Source organism: Carassius gibelio, chromosome B17 (genome assembly GCF_023724105.1).
Source record: "Carassius gibelio isolate Cgi1373 ecotype wild population from Czech Republic chromosome B17, carGib1.2-hapl.c, whole genome shotgun sequence".
In the NCBI taxonomy this organism is placed as follows: domain Eukaryota; kingdom Metazoa; phylum Chordata; class Actinopteri; order Cypriniformes; family Cyprinidae; genus Carassius; species Carassius gibelio.
The window spans coordinates 17,609,512-17,634,373 of record NC_068412.1 but is presented as its reverse complement, the minus strand read 5'-3'; the positions used below and the strand labels follow the sequence as shown (position 1 = coordinate 17,634,373).

At 35.9% G+C, this 24,862-nt stretch overlaps 1 protein-coding gene across 2 annotated transcripts; it reads right to left on the bottom strand.

Moving 5' to 3' along the window:
* Positions 1-1,669: 1,669 nt before the first annotated feature.
* abch1 (ATP-binding cassette, sub-family H, member 1) lies at positions 1,670-24,836 on the bottom strand. Of its 2 annotated transcripts, none has more exons than XM_052580644.1 (20): positions 24,504-24,836; positions 21,903-22,042; positions 20,540-20,699; positions 20,277-20,431; positions 18,583-18,690; positions 16,635-16,728; positions 15,053-15,127; positions 14,787-14,958; positions 14,493-14,589; positions 14,050-14,218; positions 13,306-13,406; positions 12,283-12,353; positions 11,897-11,946; positions 11,751-11,807; positions 11,444-11,514; positions 11,178-11,266; positions 10,657-10,760; positions 7,276-7,435; positions 6,630-6,734; positions 1,670-3,442 (listed from the first exon to the last, which is right to left on the bottom strand). In XM_052580644.1, exons 1-20 carry the CDS (start codon positions 24,558-24,560, stop codon positions 3,336-3,338), a joined length of 2,142 nt encoding a protein of 713 aa, XP_052436604.1. In that variant the 5' UTR covers positions 24,561-24,836; the 3' UTR covers positions 1,670-3,335. The 2 variants fall into 2 exon arrangements, with proteins under 2 accessions (XP_052436604.1, XP_052436605.1); XM_052580645.1 differs by lacking the exon at positions 24,504-24,836 and adding an exon at positions 23,274-23,412.
* Positions 24,837-24,862: the final 26 nt, after the last annotated feature.

Below are 24,862 nucleotides of genomic sequence, written 5' to 3'. Positions count from 1 at the left end.
ATATAGCCTACTAGCTTGCTCCAGTTTGGGGGCTGGTGTTCAGATTGTTGTCCCAGCTGTTATGGTGACTGTAACTATGTATGTATATATTTTCTGAATGTTTAGAATATGGAGAAACAAATCTGAAGAATCGTGTGCACAGGAGTCAATATGCTATTTAATGTTCAAGATCATTCAATGTTCAAAATGGCAGCATAAAAGTACTTAAAATCAACATAAAGTGCAAATAAATATCTAGGTCTCTTTCAGATATATTTAACAGAATAATGATGAGCTATTTTGTTTTCTAATTCCAAACCTGCCCTAACACAGCAGTGATACACTGGCAAAAATCTATTTATAGACATTGATTTCACTGGGTGAATTGCTGGTGATGTCATCTAGTCACTTAGATACTGTGTCTGTATGCGTTTTTTCTTCTTGATATAACTACTCCACCCCTTTATTTCTATAAAAAGTTGCATCAATTCTTATTAAAATTATAAAGTGATTTTGGTGTGATGGAAGTGGTGTTAATTAAACCAGAATATTGGATAACCCAATTATTTCTGTGGTTTGTGAACTTTTCTCAAACTTAAAAGCCAGAGAAGAACACTTTTCTTAGAAATAAAAATCAGAATAATCTCCCAATTTTTTTTTAATTTTTTATCAGCTGACTTCCAGTAATGGATTGCCTATATTTTTCAAGCAACTATAAATCCTAATCATGTAACTTGGGTGTGGTGTTTGATTTCCTAATAAATGTGTCCTGATACGGGAGGATGGGCATTTTTCCAGTCGTTCCTAGAACTGAAGAATACATAGTAAAGTTTTAGCTTATTCTTAGAACTATCTTCGGTTCCCGACAGTGGAATGAGACAATTCAGTAGAAATGAGCAATTTGACAACATCATTTACTTAACATAATTAACATTAAATTAACAATCCTCATTTGTTATCAAAACAGGTAACACTATCTTCCGAACCGGTTGCATAAGAGATGGAAGTTGACATTGACAAATGGTGTGATGTTCAACACTTCAGACAACTACACTAAGATAACATCTGCCTCATGGATAGTAAACTGACGTGATGTATCTGACTGCCTGACCTTTCTTTCAAATACAGCAATATTCACATCAGTGGATATCAGATAAGATTAATAACAGCAGTTTCTCAGATTCAATAAGCTTCTTTGTTTTTATGTGTGTTCCAGCACGTTGGAGCTGACCATGATATTGTCTCTGACTAGCATTCATGGAATGATGCATAGATGAATCATTTCGTCTAGTTCAACAAAACAGGAAATGTGTTCACATTAATACTTTTACAAATGAAATTTGTGAGGAAAATATCTGTCATTGAGAAACTTTTGAAGCTAGTAGAGATTTGAAATTCAGATATTGAAATGTGCTAATGGTCTGGTAATGAATAAGAAATTTACAAGAGCACAAAGAGCAGGTGGTGGATTTTGACAAGTGAAGTGAAGTGACATAAAGTCCAAGTATGGTGACCCATACTCAGAATTAGTGCTCTGGATTTAACCCATCCAAAGTGCACACACACAGCAGTGAACACACACACACCGTGAACACACACCCGGAGCAGTGGGCAGCCATTTATGCTGCAGTGCCAGGGGAGCAGTTGGGTGTTGTTGAATAAATACAAAAACAGTCAATATACAAATATGAAGAGATTATTAAAAATGTTTATTGTTGAAAAAAAGATGTCATTAATTCCATAAAGATAATTTAACACCAAGAGTAAGTCAATGCGCACAATTATGAGGGCTTTATATGCAGCAATTCAAGAGGTAGCAAATAATGGTTTTGTGTGTGTGTAAAGGTCACAGGATGACTTTTCAAAATGGCACAGTACTTAACAAACCTTTGCAAAACATTTGTCTCTAAGCCTCAACTGGAGCCAGACACAAAAAAAATCTAGAACCAACAAAGCTCTAGTCCTAAAATCAACTGTCAGCCTATGTCCTATCAAAACATGCCATGAAATTCCAGTGTGGGCGTCGTTATTACTACAATGAAAAGCCTGTTTCATAATTCTTAAATATTTAAATTCAGCATTTTCCTGTTGAATTTTTCATTTACATGAAAAAAAAAAATAGTTTTTATGTTTGTGACTTTGTGAAACATTCAAACTGTTCAAAGTACAGATATTGGATATAATGTCAACCAAATGTAAATGTAGTTTTAAACAAACTATTTCTTAGTAACATGTGAAGTCTTTTGACTGAGTTAAGCAGGGTCTAGATATGTTCAGTCTGACAGTGGTGTAGAGAATTCAGAGAATTTAAACCTGAACCTGCAGCTGGTCAATGAAGGTAAAGGTAGAAATCAAGTATCCTAATATTGAACTTTAAGATTCAAAGAGAAGAAAATATGAACAGATGATCAATTTGTTGACATTTAAGAAGGACAGTGAAACACACATACGATTTATAACCCAAACCAATAAGCAATTCCTAGTATCTATTTAAAATATTCTTTATGCATTCTGCTCATCAAATATTGCATGCTAATATATTCATCAAACTATATTCAATAGTACAAGTAACAACGCATATGGCTTGCATTGTAATGCAGTATGTGCTGCTGTCTCTCAAATACAATATATATTAAAAGACAGGACTATACTTGTCTTTTCAGTTCAACTTGCAGGTCTAGTTTGTGCTCAAATGTAAACATTGCAGTCCTTCCTTCATTTTCTTTATGGCACTTGATGGATTATTAACACACAGACTGCTCATTTAAAAACATTTATCATTAAAAAAAAAAAACAAGCAGCAGTTTGGAAAACAAAACTCTCATAGGCCAGGGTGAACTGTGCCCAGTGAAGAATCCTTGCTAAGCAGTGCTCTTTCTGTTCAGGATGAGGGAGTACAAGGATGGGCAACACTGTAGGTTTCCCTAAAGCAATTTAAGTGTCTGGTTGTACACAGTCTAAGGTTTACTGGCACAGACAAGGCATATGGAACATGCACTAAAAAACCTAGTCAGTGAATTTGAAATCAGGATGCATTACATAAACCACAGGGAGAAAGAGGGTATGGAAAGTTCCAACAGTTGGCTTCAACACGCTTTCTTCTTCGTTGATGGATTTTTTTAAATAATTAAAGCCCACGTGAAGTGTTGTAATTGAAGTGTTATGTCACATTGTCAGTAAACTGTTCGTGGAATAGGTCTCTTAGCTGGTTGAGGGATGCCCTGAGTTTCACGCTGATGGTCCTTGGGAGGCCAGGAGAGAGAGGCTCAGATTGGCAAATCCATGTGTCAGTCATCTTTTGCTTTCGCTGAACACCACTATACCCAATCTGAAGCACCTTTCCTTGGCAGAGCCTCTCACATTCTCAGCTTAAGAATGACTGTTGCCAGTATAAGGAAGAATGTGTTCCAGCCAAGAGTGACTGCAAATCCTCGCCAGACCATCATACGGGACAGATCCCAACCTGAATGTGAAATAAGTAGTGCTGTCAAAATTAGCGCGTTAACGCATTCGATTAATTTGAAATATTTAACGCGTTAAAAAAAAATAACGCAATTAACGCGGTTGCAGTTTTTTTTATTTCCAGTTGTGGCCTATGTGTGTTCAACGTGCAAAGAAATATGGATAAGACCAAGGAAGGACTTTTAGACGGAAAGTTTCAGTATAAAACTCTGCCGGATTACTCTTCAGTCTGCCACAAGAAACATCTTCATTTAGTCTGCCACAAGAAACAGCAACATTAAAATCATGAACTCAAATGTCATTGTTTAAAAAAAAAAACAATGACTGTAACAGTACGTAAATCAGACCTTTCTGTAACGCTAACGTTAATAAGCTTAAACGAAAATAAAGAAATAATTGTGTAGCGGAGTATTTTTTGTACACAGTGCCGCGAACTGTCAATCACTCCTGTACGCGTGCATCACTGTCCTCCTTGCAGCTGCAGCAACTTGCGCTCTATCTCTTCATCAAGCTTTAAAAAAAAAAAGGGGGACAAAAAGATCATATTGTCTTTGTGCATAGGCTATAGATTAATTAGATAAATGAATATCTAAATTTGTGCCTTGCCGTCTACGGTATTTTTTTAGAACTTAGAAAAAAGATGCTGCAGCCAATGAACAGCCAGCGGGGGCTGCAGGACGACTCAACCTCCGCAGACAGTTTTTAATGTTTATCAGACAATAAATACTCAAGATTTTGCTTTAGTATAACTCACAACGAGTTTCACACACCTTCTCCGGCCACGTTGAGTTGTTGACACTTAACAGTGGGAAAAGCGACACATGCGCTATTCACTTGTATAACTTAAGGGTGAATGGGTAATGTAGTTTCTGCTCTGGGTGGGATGAATTAGGAAGCTTGCATTGTGAAGGGCGCTCTGAAAATCGGCAGTGCAGGTAAAAGATTAAAACCTCTATTAAAACAGATGTCCAAATGAGCGTACCGGTACGCTAAAAGCACGTTCTGGGCGCACGGAGAGGTGGCGGTATGCTCAAGAGCTATATTTGGAAGTGGCGGTACTGAGTACAGGTGCATACCGGCCCACTTAAAGCACTGGCAATGACTATACTTTGGAATTTTTTTGCAGTCCACTTAGAATTCAACATGGAAATCATTTTTGTTTTTTATTGGCATTGATTGTTTTGAAATTCAAATGGTACTTACATGCCTGTGTTTTTATTTCTGTAATAAATATGGCTTTCAAGCCAACAGTTAATTTGGAGGATATTGATGGTTTATTGCAGGTATGTTGTTTACATGAGAAAATCTGTGTTACAAGTTAAACAAAAATTCCAATAAACAATCATATTTTGAATTTAAATAGTTTCTTTGTCTTGAGTTTACATTAATTATTTACATTTTACATTTACATATCCAAAAAGTTTCAGTCTTTTAATTGCGATTAATCGCGATTAATCGCGATTAATTTTAAAAAATTGTGCGATTAATTAGTTAATTTTTTTTAATCGATTGACAGCACTAGAAATAAGAGAATCGTTTAAATTTGCTTTTATTTTTATATTTTCAGTTTTCATTACATTTTATACTTTCTAGGTTACATATGTTGTCAAATTTTTTATGTAACCTTTTTTTTCCAGTTTTAGCAATTTCAATACTTCCATTTTAACTTAGGATACTTTATTTCACTTAGTTATCAAGGCAACAGTTCATTTATATTTTGCAAGTTCAAGTCACCAAACGTTTCGATTTTATTTCAGCTTTATGTCAATCAACACATTTTTTAAATAGGTTTAGTTAACAATAATGCCCCCCCAGAGCAATGTCATCGTGGTGTCATAATCAAAAACCAACGGGCTCAGGTAGATTAATGAAGGGGAAAACCAGGTTTGTGTACAGTCTGTACATTTCCAGTCACATGACCAGTCTCAGCTCTGATCTAGCCTGTACAGTATCAGCAGTAGAGATACGTGGATGAGCTAAAACATCACCTGAATCCGCTGCTTCAAATAAATTCTCCATGGTTTTCTCAATGGTTTATTTTTAAGAGTAGATTCAGTGATATGAGAGCTGATCTGTGCATCATAGCATACATCTGCAGCGTGTTACACTCCACTCTAGCCAGTGCTTGTGTTTAACGTCACCAGCCACGCTGCTGCACGTTTCGGAACTTCAAAAAGTTTCACAATTTTATTTGTGACTGTTTGAAAACAATGCATTGAAAACACGTTTATAATTTAGAGAATATTTGGATCACTATTGATTCATCTCATCCACTTGCGTCCCACACATAATTCATTTGAATGTATTTTTTCGACCCACCCGAGCTGCGAATTACCCACAGGGTACGCAGATATAACCGCCGTCTGCGTATCACTAATCAGCAGTCAATTAACTATATGTCAATTAACTATAAAAAAATACGTTTGAACTGGAACTTTGTGTGCCGTCATCTGAGTCTCTCACTGTCTGACTAATGGTTCCCGTTCATGAGCAATGCTGGCAGCAGGTAAACAACACTGAAGCTGTGTGTTTAATTTAGGAAAAGAGGCAGACGCTCCTCCTGCTCCGTGAATAATTGAGAGAGAAGGGAGTCAGGTGTTGTGAATTCTGCTGAAACTCAATACGTTTGTATCAGAGGGAAAATGTTAGCTGAGCGGGATTTCAGAGAGAATTGTTGTGCGTGTGACACAAGAGATGTGACATATCTGAGGTGTGCGGGTAAGGCAGTCTATTTGAAATGTGTGATATTTGAAATGATAGAGACATGCTTCAGACACTCCTGTGAGAAGACTCACCCGTAATAAGCAACTCAACTATTTGTCATGTCTTTATGTACACATCTGAGTTTGTGAATTATACAGTCTCCAAAAGGGATGTCAGAATGACAAAAATACGTTTGATACCAAGTTGGCATTAATATAAAATAGTATTATTTTTTACATTAGATAAAATAAAAAGATTTTGACAAACTTTTGTTAAATGTTATTATAAATAACTTAATTAAAATGATGCATTTATTGTTGTCTTACCAAATAAAATAATAATAATTAGTGAAAATAAGTAGATATTTCTAATAAATATTTATTATAATTATTATAATACAGTATAAACAATAGATTTATATCATAAGTTTCTTGGTACGGGTGCTATATCAAATGTGTGTGCGTGCGTGAGTGCACATACTCTACCTCTGTACATGATACAGCGCAGGGCTTCAGATGCATAGGTCTGGGGCAGGACTAGACTCAAATAACGCAGAGGATACGGGATACACTCAACCGGCCAGATAACACCTGCAGGAGGTAGATGACTCATTTCATTAATTTAAAACTTTAATCTGTAGAATCATCTACGTATGAATATTTTTAGTAGTTACTAATGTGTTTGTGTTACTTCAGCAGGCCATTAGTTTTCATTTTGTTTTCATGTGGATTATGACCGGTAAGTGGGGTCAAGTCCTCACTAAAGAGAATTTCCTTCCATTTCTTTAAAATAATCATTTATATTTCCTTTCCATTTTTATCTCATCCATCAATCATCATTCACTCTGTTTATTCCACTCCACTATCAATCCACAATTTTACTCGCTGTGGAATCACATCCATTAACCCACTGGACACACCCAGATAGTATGGCCCTAATATAACTCTTATTATATTTTCTGGACTGCACCATTTTGGGGTGGAGGGAGAAATGACATACATGGCTGCATCAATACAAAAACGTGAGGGTTAAGGGTAACCTAAATATAAATAATAGTAAGTAAAATAAGCCACAGCGTAACTTTATCCTATCTAATTTATTTTTGAACATCTGTGAGATCAAACAGTGTACCGCTAATGATGAGGTTGGGGTAGAAGATTCCAAGGGCTGCCTGATTGGCCGACTGTTCGTCATCGATAGCAGAGGAAATGACCAGTCCAAAGGAGATTCCCGTCACTCCCTGCAGCACAATCAGTGAGATCACCAAAGCCAGAGATCCTTCATTAGGAATCTGTAATAGAGAAAGAGACATGGAAAATGTTGTGATAATGATAAAACATATTATGAAATAGCTGTATTCTACTTCACAGCATCCATATGAATCATACTGTCAGGGTTTGGGTAGAGGGATGAGGCGAGGACTCAATGATGCAGAGAGAAGGGCTCTTTAATAGTAATAATAATAAAATAAACAAACAAAAACTACCCCGTAGGGGAAAACAGACAAAACTTGACTGGCAAGGCAAGGCAAGACACGATGTGCACAGACAAATATTAGACGACGAACTAGCAACCAGACTGCAAACACAAGGACAATAAATAGGGAGCTAATGAGGAGGGTAACGAGGGAACACATGTGGGGAAAATTACATCAATAATCAGGTAACAAGATGGGTGGGGTCAAGACAATCGACGAGAGCACATGGCACATAGGAACAAAGACAAAAGCCATGTGCTCACAAAAAACAAAAACAAGCACATGGCCAGCAAACCAATCGCAAGCCACATGAAAACAATGACATGAGGAGAGTATCAGGGCTCTGTCACAAAACCATGAATACCACTAGACTGAAGTGACAGAACCCTGACACATACAGGGTATGATGGCACTTTCAGATATAAAATAATGTGTAAATATAAAATATAAGTGATCATTTTATGTGCATATTTTTTATTTTTTCATCATAGAGTTAATTAACTACTGTATAACTGAATAAAATATGTGAGAAAAAAGTACTCAAGAAGTATAGAATGACTACTTCACTTCCTGTGAAGTGCTATTTTAGTCCCTGTGCTGTTCTTCAGCTCGCACCCCTGATATAAACTGTCAAATATACCATTTTAACATTATGTTGCAAAAACAATACTTATGTGCAATATTTAACAATAGGTTGTTTTTAAACAGTGATTCAAATCTATAGTGTCATAAGCGAGTGTGAAAAGTATTTTGTGTGAAGCTCACAGCTCTTATTGGCTGATTACACAGAACATGTTAGTCAGTGTCACATCTTTACTGCTAGAGTTACACATTGGAAATAGAATGGCTTATCTACAGCTAGGTCTGTTACCAAAGCAATCCCTTTGTTGCCACGGTGGTCAAGTACAAACCACTAGACACAAAGCAAGGAATTATTTATGTATAAATGAACTTACATGGCTCAGTCCCAGAGCTGTTTCTAACATTCACAGAGCACAGGACATTTCACAGACCTTAATTCCCCCCTACAACAGCCTGCTCAGTCTTGATATACTTAAAGGGATAGTTTCTCCAAAAATGAGACGAAAGACCTTTTTCATCAGAAACACAAATTAAGATATTTTTGATTAAATATGAAAGCTTTCTGACCCTCCATTTGACAGCAACACAACTACCACACTTAAAGTCCAAAAACATAGGAAGGACATTGTTAAAATAGTCCATGTGACATCAATGGTTCAACCTTAAAGGGTTAGTTCACCCAAAAATGAGAATTATGTCATTAATGACTCACCCTCATGTCGTTCCAAACCCGTGGGACCTCTGTTCATCTTCGGAACACAGTTTAAGATATTTTAGATTTAGTCCGAGAGCTCTCAGTCCCTCCATTGAAACTGTGTGTATGGTATACTGTTCATGGTTCGAAAGGTAAGAAAAACATCTTCAAAGTAGTCCATGTGACATCAGAGGGTCAGTTAGAGTTTATTGAAGCCCCGAAAATACATTTTGGTCCAAAAATACAAAAAATTACGAGTTTATTCAGCATTGTCTTCTCTTCCAGGTCTGTTGTGATTGCGTTTTCATTTTTGGGTGAACTAACCCTTTAATTTTATGAAGACAAGAATACTTTTTATGTTCAAAGAAAACAAAAAGTAACTTTATTTAGAAGAGTACCATGACACATGTGTATGAATTCCTGTGGTTGTAAACAAGGCTGGCTCCTGTTTCAACAGCATCAAATGCATCCGCTGTGGTACTATGTTGTCCTTACGACGTTTGGGTCTTGAATGTTTCTATGTTTGTCTATGGAGGGTCAGAAAGCTCTCGGATTTCATCAAAAATATCTTAATTTGGGTTCCAAAGATGAACTGAGGTCTTAAAGGTTTGGAATGACATGAGGGCGAGTAATTGATCTCAAATAATTTTTAAAATCCATACGCTTTACGAGATAATTCACCCAAAAATGTACGTTTAAGTTGTTCCAAACCTGTATGAATTTCTTTCTTCAGTATTCTAATTGTAATATTACTTTTCTTAGTACTTTTTTCCCTGTATTTTTTATTAAATAAATACAGCCTTCGGAGACATCTTTCAAAAACATGAATAATGAAAATCTTATGAACTTTTGAATGCCAATGTATAAATATATCTAGCTGAGACTTTGAAAAATATACACCTTTTCACAAATGACTAATTATTTGTTAATAAAAGGAGAAAAAGAGATTCTGGTTAAATATCCTTCTTAAACCTAACCTAAGATGAGAGGATCTGATTGCTTGAAAATTTGGCTTTAGATTGCTTTTGGTCTTTTGTAAATATTGTGTACAGTCCTGCACTACACTACAAACTTCACTGTGGACTAACACGTTTTCGTTTTCTCTGCGTTTTGGCCTTTCATCCACACTGAGACAGCGTTTTTGTCAAGCAAAACTAAACTTTTTGAAAATGCTGTCTGAAGTGGATATATTTTAAAATGTTGTTTTCGTGTTGTAGTGTGACCTGTGAAAACGGAGGCTTATGAAAATGATTACGCAAATTTAGTAATGTGACATATATTGTACCGGTAGATATCTATGTTTATACTAGTATTTGTCTGTTATATGCTATTAATTTTCACACTATTGCTACAGATCTGTTCCTTTGTACACTCATCACAGTCCTGCATCAATGACTCGATGATGATTACTCGCGATTACTGTTTGTGGCAAAACATGAAGGCAGTTGGATTTTAGATCAGACATACAATCGTGAGTGAACGCGAGTTGGACTCGTTCGTGAATGGTGAAATATTTTCCTAAATGAATTTATCCTGCCAGAATAATCGTATCATTCCTGTTCCCTCTGTATCATGTAGTAAACCGAATTTAACTTTTTCTGGTATTTCAGTGTAGATGAGAAACGTATGGAAAATGCTTGAAAATGCTAGTTTGGATGGAAACATATATGTAAAGTATTAATGAGAGACAGACACACAGCTGAAAAACACACATCTTTTTCTCTCTCTTACACGCACACATACACACGCATACACTCACTTTGAAGACCAGCAGGATGAAGATCAGCAGAAGGATGATCTGAACACTGATAACAAACAGCTGTGAGAAGAGGTGTGCCAGCATGGTCTCCAGAGAACTTACGCCTTTAGAGAAACACACACAAAGAAACATATATTCACATACATCTATGAAAAGCTTACCAAGTGTGTTTCAGCTGCTGTGGGTGATCAGCTCCCCCTATTGGTAAATCACTAAAACTGCTTGTTCATGAAGTCTTGATGAAAAAGTAAGGGTTGAATTCAATAAATGTGCCCATTTATTCTAATCTAAAAGTTTAGAGCTAAACATTATTTGTGTAAATAGGCATAATCTCTCATCCTGCAGGACAGCTCTAAGCTTTGGGTTGTGAACGAGACAGCTTTTATTCACCTGGTTTGTGTGTGGTAAGGAAACAAGACAGAAGTTTATGCTGAAATACTCCATTCAAAAGTGCCACAATTCTTTACTGAATGTATTCTTAAGTCAGATGATGGCCATCTGGTTGATGTGAGCTGTCTCACCTGCCACCCAGCACCTGTCCAACAGACCCTCCTTTCTCTCTAACACAAAGGACAGAGCGGTCAACCCCACTGCTAGATAAAATGTGATGCTAAAAAGAGAAAGAAAAGATAAATGATACTGGAAGAAGTCCATCATGATGCAGTAGTATTATCTGAAAGTGTATTAATATATTTGAATGGCTGTAAGTGTGTGTGTGTGTGTGTGTGTGTGTGTGTGATTGATATAATAAATTGTATACATGTGAATGTACTGCATGTGTGTTTACCTCAAAACAGCTCCTGGTGTCACAAAAGTTGTGAAATCTGTGTTCTCATTGCCATATATTGGTTCTTCAAACTATGAAACCACATGAAACAAAAAATTAGGAGGGTATTTTAGGAAAGGAAGAATAAAGCGACATATTAAGAAAAGGAAGACAGATATATGAGAGGATAGTTATAAAAGGCACACAGAGAAAAAAAAATGAAATAAAAGAGGAAAAGTTACATAAAGAATATTCAGAACAAAGGTGTATGACTCATTCGAGCTTTGAAATTCCCCATTGATAAAGAACATCAGTGAACCGTACTCACTTTTATAGGGACGGCCACCATGTATGACAAACTCCCCAGCTTTTTGTCGACAAAAGCCTTTTGAAAGATCAGAATAAGACAAGGAAAAACAGCTTGTTGTGGTCAAATAATGGGAAAAAACTTAAATGTACATCTTTAAAACTAACCTCAAAGGCCTCATGGAGTTTTTTCTGCAGCATCAGGGCAATTTGTCGGTCTGAAATGTTGAGGAGTACAATTGTTATACTGAAATAGAGCTGAATTGCTTAACTCAAAATTGTTTATCTAATATATGTAATTAAAAAAAAATCTAAATTGATTAATTATAAACATGTAAAATCGGAGCTACTTATGGTCTCAGACATTTGAATCCCACTTTATTTCCAAAGATTCATGCAAAATTCACTGCAAACCAGTTCTACAGAGATTCAATTCAGCCACATCCATAAATGCCCTCAAGACTTAAAGGGCACCCTCTTGTGGCAGCAATATGAGGTCAAGTGAAATCAAAAGCTAAGTAATATCGATTGGACTAAAAGTGAATAAAACTCACTGGTCAGATCCAGCCAAACATGAACTGATCCTCCTTCAACCACATCTCTGGAGACTCTGGGCTGCAGCATCCTGCACACACACAAATAAGCATACATCTAAACATCATTTTACTTATTTTCCATGTAAAGCCACAGATGTTACATCTTACATGGGTCATTTTTATACCAAATAGGAAGAATATTAATATATGTGATATATTCAAAAAGCTCCAGTCAGGACAGAGATGCACAAAACATGATACATATGGACAGACTAACACAGAAAGGCAGGACAGACCTGCTTTTCTTCACCTTAAGAACACTGTGATTCACTCCTGAAGCCTCTCCCAACACTCTCCCCTTCAGTCGCTCTCCTACACTCATTCTCACCTGACATGTTATGTTGTTTAAATGAATGCTTGCAGTTTTAGGCTGTATTCATACAGGTATTTGATGACATAATCAGGATTAATGTTTAATGTCAGATGGGAAAACATTGACATACAGTCATTTTTTGCCCATCATATTGGTATGTACTTGTGTTTGTGTGTGTGTGCGTGCAGAGATGCAGTCATGTGTGTCTGACTATGAGGCAGGTGTTTGTGTTATGTGTATGATATTTGAGAGTGAATGATTAGATGGTGTAAGTGAACCCTTAAAACAAGGGATGGGTCTAAAATTGCATTAAGAACATATATGACACCTTAAGAAGATGCAGAAAAATCATTACCACGAGCTCATCTGAAGTTGTCCTCTAATGAACAAAAAAGATACTGGACAAAAATAGATCTACTTGCTGTGTTGGTTAACAATAGAGTTAATTGGTTAAAATAGAAGTTGTAAATGAACCGGCCAAACAAGTCACATGGTACACATAGGTTTTTAGAAACAACCATGATCAAATGACAGCTTATTTGACAGAACAAATAAGTGACTTTCTCAAGGTGAGGGATTATGAAACTTGGCTGGCATTCTTTGGTCACAACATCCAAACATGTTCTTTCAGGTCATTTTCATAAACATTTTTAAACAAAAGAGCTCACCTTTTGGTTAGATAGCTGGTGAAATTCTCCCCAAACTCTATGATGCCCCAGTATTCCCCATTATAGATACCAGCAAATGCTTCAGAATGAGACAAGCTCACCTGCAGAAAGGAAACAGGAAACTGTATTTTGATCTAGAAATTAACAATGAAAACGTACATTTTCTTCTCTTGACTATTTATGAAGCTGTTTTCATTTCTCAGATTTTTTGAAGTGAAATCAAGGAAAGAGGAAGTGAGAGAGGGTGGCTAATTACAAAGTTTCGACGCTCAAAGTTCAATGCAAAGCGAGATATTTTATTGAGCTCCTTCTTGGGTTTGAGACATCAACCCGATGTTTACATAAACCCTGCCCCCTGGAACATGCAACTACCTATAATGGTAAAGGGGCTTGAAATTTCAAGACAATGTGCATTAGCCGGTTAGCGAATCACAAACACACTGGGCCTCCAACCAATCAGAACCACTGAGTAATTCTGAGGGAGGGGCTTCATAGAACCTGGAACTCAACAGACCGTTTTGATGATAATGGAAACAGCTGTGTAGAATAAAGTTAAATAAACATTTGTAAAATAATGTTTTTTTTTTTTTATGTTATGAACACGTTACACTGCACCCAATAAACACAATCAAGCTTTCGAAAAAATCTGATCAACCACTCCTTTACAGAATAAAAAAGAAAAAAAATATTGTCAAAAGACAATTTTAGTACTATTTACACAAAATCTTTATTTTATAAATTTACCTGGTATACACTCGTGTTGTCGAGGAAGGACAGCAGTAATCTACTATAGGCACTGGGACTGGTTTCATTATTGACCACTGCCACATCAATGCCTTTGGGGTCTCCACCAATACACAAGCACATCAGACAGATCTGAATTACAGGCAACAAGAACTGGAAACAAAGGGACCTGAGCACAAACAAGAGGAACACACACAAAACTTTGTTTTGAGTTAAAATGCTTTGATTAGCAGAAATCTGCACAGTGCAAGAGATTGTTTGTGAAGGACAACAGTAAGCTATTTATGTACATTTAAGAAAGTGGTAATTACGTTTAATTTAGTTATTACTGCAGTCCTCCATTTATTTAGTTTGCTTAATATTAAAAAATAATATAAAAAATAAAACTTAGTAAAAGTCACAGTCTATCCAAAGGGTCCATAAATACTTTAAGACATCATTACCCTGGCATTCTCCTCATTCGAACCATCGTCTTGATCATCAGCGCTGCAATGTTACGCCATTTTGGTATGATGTGTCTGGCTCGCACTTTCCAGTCAGCTGTAGAGACACAAGAACATTTCAACTGCAAGCATCACAGTCTTAATGGTGATCAAAAGCTGTTATTCTAAATACATATTTTTAGGTACGTTTATGAAACCAGTGCCATTATATGTCAATAAAAAAGTGCATTTCTGTTTCAATTTTAGTTTACATTTGCATGCAGTATTCTAGAGCAAGTGAATTTCTCCCTGTACCTTTATATTTGTGCATGTCCTCTGGTGAGCTCTTTCTCAGTATGGGCTCTCTGCTCTCATCTCTCAAACTGTCTGGAGATGGGCTGCTGTCCAGCAGTCGGCCCTGAGGACTCTGTTTGGAGCCCATCTGATCAGAGTCCTCACAAAGTTGCAAGAACGCACTCTCTAATGTCTAATGCACACACATAGATGCATTTGAAAGGTTAACCAAACCATTGTGCCAGTACAGTATCTCATATCTCATGTGCATGTTTGTGTGCACTTACTGCTGCATTGTGTTGCTTCATAACAGCATCCGGGTGACCTTCAGCTAACAATTGACCATTCCTCATCAAACCCACCTAAAGAGACAGATTTATATGTTGTGAAGTGAAAAGATGTGTGTTTGTAAGAAACAAATCCATCAGTAAGGCAATTTAACTTTAAACCGTAGCTTCTGGCCAAAACATGATGGATAGGGGATGGATTATTGCGATGTTTTTATCAGCCATCTGAACTGGCATTTTGACGGCACCCATACACTGCAAAAATTCCACTGGTAAGCAAGTGATTTATTGCTACTTTTCTCCAAATCTGTTTTGATGAAGGGAAAAAAAAAAACGCTTTTACATCTTGGACGGCCTGAGGGTGAGGACATTTTCAGCAAATATTAATCTTTGGGTGGACTATTACTAGTTATTTATTCACGTATAAATCAGTCTAAGATGATTCACTTACAAATTTCCTCAAGGAGAAATAAAAATAGAAAAAAATGAAACATTTGTTGACTTGAAGCATGAGCAGAACTATGATTTAATTTGGACAGCATGGCTCACATGATTTGGTCTTGTAGAAATTTGATGAAAGATATTGGAGTACATTTTGAGACCACTGACTTGTCAAATGTGAGCACAGTTTGTAACAGTCTTTTGAAACTCCAAAGAAGACACGTGAGATTACCAAGGTCTGTTTTTCAGGGGGGAAAATCATAGAAGCTGAAAACTGAAGCAAAACTAAGTCTAAGAGAAACAAGAGATATCTCATTACCTACAAATAGAGAATGATGGCAGACAGAGCAAGGAGTTCGTAGTACTGTTGTTTAAAGAATACTGCTCATTTTGAGAAATTCACGTCACTGTTCTGGATCAGTGAGTGTACTGTTAGAAAGCATGTTGTGAATGTGTCTTTGGTTTCACTCTGTGCATGTGACTCAGGAGTAATATATCAACAGGATGTAGCAACTGTCTGGTTGACGTTATACAGTCAGACAAAATTATGTGCAACTTTGAAGACAACAGGCATTATGCCTTCAAGAAAAACTGGTAAAACAACATTTTGAAGAGAAATAAAATGAAACAATAGAGTCACTGGACTTAAATCTTTCTTAATTTTACAGCCCTAATCTCTCGTCTGATGTATACTAGTGCCTTTTTTGACACAATATACAGTAATACACCCTAATTATTGCATGAAATAAGTTTGTCAGTGGTCTCAATACCATGAAATAGTCTAATCAAAACTCTAAAACTCCAGCATTTATTTTTAAGAAAATGTCTGCTAATTCAAAAATGAAAGCTCACCTGTATTTTTTTTATTTTTTTGCCAAAAGCTAATTTAAAGTTATGTAATAGGCTACAGTACAAAGTACATTTGGCAAATGAGTCACAACTATAATAAGGGATTACAGAAACAAATCTGTATGAGTATTGAGTTGAGAGGTTTGTCTGTTCAAGAAACCTAAGAATGACTCTATTAAATCATGCAGTCCTGTTCTATAGCTTTACATTTAAACTGAGCATCTTTATATTTTAACAAGAGTGGGAGTGAATTTTGATACAGGTTTGTGGTCAGAACAGGAAGGTATCTTACCGTATTGGCTTGTCTGGCTTCTTCAATGTAATGAGTCGTAATAATGACAGAAACCTGTCCTCCTCTTACAATGTCAACCAGGTGCTGCCATATCCTGTAGAAGTGGAAAGTTTGTTGCATGAGTGCTGTGCTTTTTTAATGGAACTTTGACTTTATGAGATTTACACATTTGCATTTGGCTGATGCAACCTACCTTTAGTGCATATACTTATTATTAGTACAAACATTAATTGGAAATTAAAACTATGAATCCACAAGTGGCATGGGATAACACAAACTCTTATAAATTGTAAAGTGTCAGGACAGAGGGGGAGAAACGTGATCAGGAAATAAAATCATGTGATATTTGAGCCCAAATTCCTATGAACACAACTATGTCATGAACACTTTTATGTCACAGAAATTGCAATGATTTACGCCACCACTGAAATGTTTGGGGTCAGTAAGATTAAAAAAAAAAAAAAAGACAGAAAGAAATTAATACTTTTTCAAGGACATAAACGAATGAAAAGGGACAGTAAAGACATTTATATTAAAAAAGATTTCTGTTTCAAATAAATGCTGTTCTTTTTATCTTTCAATTCATTAAAGAATTTAGAGGGGGAAAAGTATATTTCCACAAAATTAAACTTTTGATCAACATTTTTAATAATTAGAAATGTTTCCTGAGCACCAAATCAGCATATTTGAATGGTTTCTGAAGGTTCTTGTGACAGTGAAGATAGACAAGTTTTTTAAATATTGTATTATTTCATAATATTTTCTTTTTACTTTATTTTTGATAAATAAATGTAGCCTTTGTGAGCATGTCTTACTGACCACAAACTTTAGCTCAGTGGTGTGTATGTGGTCTGGTCAATTAACATTTTTAGCATAGAACACAATGCATAGGTTAGTATCTTACAAATTAAAGCACCCCAAAATGCTTCAAGGCTTAGACAGGCTTGGCCCATAGTCTGTTATGTAAGAGGATTTCAGCAGGGTTCAACGAGGTCTGACTGGAACCTATGTGATCTCAGCATAAAAATGAATTAATTTAACCTACAAATGAAATATAGGAATGCAGAAAATGTGTTTCTCTGGATATGAGCTTTTCTAAACAATAAAACATTCTGAAGTAATAAAACCACCAATAACAGAGGGCTGTTGTTAAAAATAATATATTTCTAGATTTCACAAACCTGCATTTATATTCAGCTTAGTAAATGCTGCATCATATGCAAAACTGTGACACAGTGACCCTCTTTTCAACCATACAGGCTCATTCCTTTCATGGCTACTGCTCCTTCTACATGTTCCTTATCTCCTTTTTGTTCATGAAATACTCAAACTCAAGAATAAATTAAGATTTACACTCAGAATTTACAGCATAAAGCTTCTTTTCTTGAAAAGTTTATAATGAGTTGTAATCTTGAGTCTATAGAAAGCAGTATAATCTTCAGCAAGCCACATACTCAGGATGCACTCACATGGTAAGATCAAACAAAGGCATGCAAAAGAGTTCACTGGGATTTGTGAAAGATCTTGATTCTACCAATTCATTGAGGCAAATCTTTGAAAAGGCCACTTGAATAATTATGGTATTTACAACGAACAAGGGAATAGGTTCATGAAATGGATTTCAAAGTGTGATGAAAACACAAGATACTAGGAAAGCCTTTAACTTTAGAGGAAAGTAACTGCACAGTTATGAATGCAAGCTAAAATGTTAAGTTGAGATGTCTGAGAGAGAGAGAGAGAGAGAGAATAAGAGAAAGGAGTGGTGCAGGGCAAAAAAAAACTCATCCTTTTAGAATGCAGAACAAGGTTCATCCACAAGCGCATACAGGAGAGACAGACTGGTAGTGCTGGTAGTAGTATGGGTACATAGAAGGTTAATAAAGGTAATGGGAACACAATGAAAGGTAAAGACGGATAGATACTGGAGATAGAGGTACGTTGTGCATACTTGGCTCGTAAAACAGGGTCCACTCCTACAGTGGGCTCATCCAGGATCAGAAGTTGTGGGTTCTGAAGAAGAGCAGCTCCAAGTGAGACACGCCGCCGCTGGCCTCCACTGAACAAAGCAAATAAAAATTCATCAAATAAATGAATTAATTAATAATAAAAATACATAAATTAACCCAATGTTTTATTTGCCAAATGAGTAACAAGATTGCAGACATCTATGGAAGCCCATTTTTTACCAGTGAACAAAAAAGGTCCAGAGTTGCAAGATATAAACTCACAATTGTGAGATATAAATCTGAATTGTGAGATTTTTTTAACCTGTGGTGGAATCAGGGATTTACAAAAACCTGTATTTGCTGATGAAATGAAATTTGAATCTTTCTACAAGCTCCAATTTATAGTAAATATTAAAATAAATTATTAAAAGAAATAAGTTAACAAAAAATCATTCATATTGTAGTATAGATACAGAACAGGTTTATGCTAGGTCTAAGGATTTTCTTTAGCTAATACTGATGTGTGGAGCAATGGACTGTAAATAGTGTTCACTCTAAAAGCAAAATCAGTTTCAATTATTATTTTTTATATAAACTATTTGGCACAAGAAATTATTCTAATTACTAACAAATTGAACAGCCAACTATTACACTACAATACAACAAATAAGAAAAAAATTACATTAATATTTAAATTAATCAAATGAATATTAGAGAAACAAGACTTACCACAAATTCAATAACCTAACTTGTCAAAGAGAAATTGACCTTAACAAACTAATGTGATCTTTAAGACTTTCAGGGCCATTGTCTTACTTTTCAGATAGATGAGCCCTGCCTAAAGCCAGCTCATCACTGTGAAAACAAAACCAGACAGACTACATCCAGAGGACGGCAGGACATAAGATGCCTTTCTACACAGAAATAAAAGTCTCATGCTTCACATTCCTTGGCCTTAGTGAAAGACAATCTGGTTTGTAGACAGGCACTTTGTTTCATTATAAAATAATAAGAATAAGAATAATAAAAAACCTTATGTCCTACGAACAGTGCACACACAACAGTAGTGTAGAAATATAATCTGTACCTTCATCTGCCAATATGACATCTATGTCAGACAGCAAACAAATCATGCCAATAATCATTGTCAATTAATTATTAAACAGATCTTTTAGATTCTCTCCATATAAAAGCCACTTCGAATATTTGACCATTTGACGCTTAAGACCCCTACAGAGGAAGTGTGCGAAGTTTCAGAGCAGAGGGGCCAGATAAACTGACACAGGTTTTCCCAAATGTTTGGACTGCATAATGTCATTAGCGAAGCTCTGATGAAAACGCTGCTAACAGAAGTGTCAACAAAGAAAACTGGGTCACACATGATGCCTCCTTTTGTTTTATCCTCCTCTCTGTCTCTTTCAGAATTCTGTCATCATTTACTCAGCCTCATTTGTTTCATGCTTTACGTTCAAAACATCCAAAATCTGATTTCCTTTCTTCTGTGAAACACCAAACTTAAATTTGTGTCCGTTTCTCACAAATAGCTACTGTAACACTCCGGAATACTCACATGGTTTGAACCGGCGTAAGAGTGAACAAATGATGACAGAATTTTCATTTCTAGGTAAACTACACCTTTGAAAAAAATCACTGCAATGAAAAAAACAAAAACAAATGAAATGAAATGTCATTCTACCTGAGATTTCTCACAAGGCTGTTTTTTTGTGGCAGGTCAAGGAAGTCAACAAGGAAATTCATCCTGGCTTCTGTTTCTTTAGATGAAAGGCCATGAATCCGACCGTAAAACCATAGTGTGTTACAGATAGTGAACTCATTGTACAGAGCTATATCCTGAAGGCAGAAAGAATGAAAAAAGAAAGAGGAAAATATATAAAACTCAAGAGGATTCATTATACAATAGGCTTTGTGGGTAAACAACAGTCTCTAACAATCTCTCACCTGTGGCATGTATCCCACCATCCTTCCTGGCACTTCATGTCCTGGGAAAGCAGGTGGTTTCCCCAGTACTGTGATATGTCCATGTGAGATCTTTAGAGTTCCTACAATGCATTTCAACAACGTAGTCTTCCCACAGCCACTTGGCCCTAGCAGCCCATAACTAAGCAAGGGAAACAAACATAAGCAAAGATCCAGTCAATCCTCCACAGCCCATCTAGTACAATGAGTAATTCAAATCCTTTTTAAATACAGAATTTCAATTTCAATATAAATTCAACTGAATCAAAAGTGACAGTAAAGAAATATAAAAAATATTTCCATTCAAACTAAATGCTGTTCATTTTAACTATTAAAAACCTGTAAAAAGGAACACGGCTTTCACAGATATTTTCAGAAGCTCATTGATATTGATAGAAAAATATTTCTTGAGCATCAAATCAAATCAGCATATTAAAATAATTTCTGGAATATTGGAAGACTGGAGTAATGACTACTGAAGATTCAGCTTTGCCATCACAGGAATAAATTATACTTTAAATTTATCAAATTAGAAAATTGTTGTTTTATAGTATTACTGTTTTTATTGTATTTTTTATTTAAAAAAAATGCAGCCTTTTTAAGCACAAGAGACATCTTTTTATAAACATGGTACGGACTCCAAACCTTTTAACATGTAAAGTTCTAAACAAGCAACTAAAATGCAGACAAAAAATTATCAAATGACATGTGGGTGATTTAGATGTCTGTGAGAGGAATTAGAAATAGGAAGTGAGAAATGTTAAATACAGACACAGATGTCAAGCTCAGAACAGCAAAAGAGTTACTAAATGCTTTTCAATACACTCATCATCAAAATAAGACAGCAGATATGGAATTAAAAGTGGCTTAAAACTATTTCTTTTCTCTAAAATATTATTCCAACTACTGTCGGGAAAAGCTGGTCACAATACTTTGAACAGACTTTCAGAAAAACTGCAGTCTCACAAACATAATGTGATCCACTTCTGCACATCTGGAAACTACACATTATTTTTGAAAAAAGAAACAAAGTTTTAAAATATCGTTCTGATAAGACTTATCAGATCATAAACAGGGGATAAGAGGACAGATAGTCAGGCGTAAGTTGATGTAAAAGTCAGTGAACTGTGCACTGCAGTAGCATCACAAGATTTAGAGGTTTGTTGTGCTACTTGTGCAGAACATCTAAGGGATGAGGTAGGGGAGATATATGCATGCCTGTGCGTGACATGTCACGTGAACATCAGGTCAGCATTTGGGCATGTTTTCTTGGTGAGCATTAAAGATTGGTGTAACCTGATAACATATTCAAAACATATTTAGAAAGCCAAAATCGTGGACTCACATTTGGCCCTGAGGCACTGTCAGGTTGAGATTGTTGAGGACTTTAAGTTTCCCATATGAACGACACACATCTTGACAGTGTATTGCAGAGCTGCAACTCCCAGCCTCCAAGTCAGTCTTCATTGTACCGCTCTTCAAGCTCTACATATAAAGACACTGAAATCAGCTCAAAATAAAAGTAGAAAAAAAAACATGAGCATCCAATTCAGCATGAAACAGAAGACATTCACATGAGCTACAAAAAAATACTGCAAAGGAAATGTCTTTGTTGCGTTGTCTATAATAACATACACTACATGACTTACATTGTTAACATTAAACAAAATATGATGCCTCATTTGTGATCCTTATATTGGTTTCTTAGCAAAAGCTCAGTATCCCCTTTACTGAAGGAGCAAACTGGGTCATCTGAACTGTAATCTGTAATCTCTTTCTTTACACAGAATCTCTTTCTGTCACTCAATCTCTGCTCACTTAATCCCAAATGTTTCATCACAAAACAGATTTAAAAAAAAAACAATAAAAAAAGAAAAGAAAAAAAACGATTAGTCTTTTTATTAAAATGCTGTAGTCTGACATTGTATATTATTTATTTAAAATATTATTATTATTTGTAATTAGTATATTGTATATATATATATATATATATATATATATATATATATATATATATATATATATTTTTTTTTTTTTATAATATCTTGCCAGCTACATCAACACATCAACATCAGTATGATAAAACTAAAATATGCACTTACTTTAAGTAAAGTTTTGAATTAAGTTTCTTAGTATTTCATAATTTAAATTTTAGGTTCAATAAATAAAATATTAGTATATTTTTTTATTTATTTAGTATTTAGTCTAAGAGATTACTTTTCGGAGGACATTCGGTACATTTTGATTTGTCATCGACCTATTGTATACTTTAAATCGCACTCTGAGATTTAAGGTCCTGATGTGAAAAGAAAACTGTTCACGAACCGGTCGGATGGAGACAACGTGGAAATCAGCTGACAATTTCGTTACAACAGCAATTTTGAGCAGCTGAACTGGTTTTCTATTTCTATTTCTTAATTGTTTTGGAGGAAGCGCCTCCCTAGCTGTCACTGCACCTGGCAGGAGCTTCACGAGCTGTTTGGGTCCTTCAGACAAACTATACAACTACTTGGCTATTTACGTGTAACCATCTATTCTTTGATAATCATTTATCGAATAAATTCAATTTTAAAGATAAATTACAACAGTTTACAAAGCACAAGATACCATAAAATGAAATTATAATTCAAGTTCAAATGATCTATATCCTGCACAGCTGTTTAAACGGTTAAAAACCTATCTATATAAACTTTAGTAAGAAAAAATGTTTTTATACCAATACGGCTTTACAATCCTTGAAGGAAAACCACGTCGATTAATTTAACAGTCCGGCTGTCCGGTTGTCGCGGCGTTATTTCATGACAGGTGCAGCGATGCGCAGCGCTTATAACCGCCGGCCACAGGCTGACAGCAGCTGCGCGTTTTTTGTCTCTTCTACCAGTTTAACGACAAGCCCCGCCTCCTGAGTGGTTTGTCTTCCCTCACTAACCAATCCGATTCCGAGACGCTGTACAGAAGCAGGCTGTGATTGGGCAGTTGAGAAGTCGCTCAAATAGCCATAGCAATCATAGCAAAAGTGGTACAGCAAAGGGCAGGAGCTATATCGAAATACAGGTGGGAAATTACGATGTCTGCATGCTGCATTTCTTCAGACACATGAAACAAACACCTTAAAGAAAGAAATCCCTAAGTGTTAACAACTTACAATTAATTTTTTTTTTCTTCTAATTTAAGAGGTTTGTTGAAATCGTTCTCCTCTTTTCAGTGATGGAGAGTCCGATTCATTTTCGCGAATCGGTTCTTTTGAACAGTCCGTTTAAATATCTGTCTCAAACCATTATTCAGACATTATTTTACGTCCTGCCGCAATTACGCCACCATGTGGCAAATTTACACGTCCTTAATCCAATAGTCATAATATTTATAATTCATATATGTAACCACAAAACCCCGTTTATTACGTGTTAATTGTAAGGGTTTTTGATCAATTTGTTGCAGCCATTATTCAGCGCATAAACTATAATGTCAGTTAGAACCTAATATAATTCGCATTTAAAATAAAGCAATATTAAAATTAATTTACCTCGTTGAAGTAGGTTATTTTTTTATTCGTTGTCATAAAATGCTATAACTGTTTCTGCATTGTAAGCTGTCGTTTCTGCTTTTTATTTCACCGTCGTTTAAAGCTAGTTCAAACGATTCAATTATAAGATCCGACTCAAAAGAACAATTCGCTCGGTCATTTCTAGTTACATTCAGCTTCTGCGTCATAGAGAGACACTGCAGTACAAAACCAATCCGTCTTTTATGCTCCGCATCTATATTAACGTAATAACCATGCACAACGCCTGTCAAAAATCGGTTTATGTTTCGAGTCTCAAAAGGACACCGCCATCAGAACATATCGTACATTATATGGTTTACACATTGGACGTATCGTATCCACTCATGCATGCTCAGTTAAAAAGCATAGACATACAAATTAAGAATAAAAACAACAGCTCACTTTTTGCTCCATCTCCGTGCTGTCGTCAGGCGCTTCTTTGGTTCCATTACCGGACATGATTACCGTGCCGGTGATACAACACCGGAGATCGAGATGCTGCTGAGAGGAGCTGCGCTCGGTTCAGTGCGCGCAGACGAGCCGTTTAACTCATTCTGCTCCAGATCAAATTTGAACTGCAACTTATAAACGTTTAAACAGCATCACATAGCATTCTGATCACTTGTGGGACTTTTCACCAGTGGAGTGTCTTTTATTCAGACCGGTGTGATTAGTGTAGCTGAGCAACAATCTTAGGTCGTTTCCATCTGGGAGAGAAAACCACTCTGGAGTAGAAACATGTTTATCTGAATGAAATATAG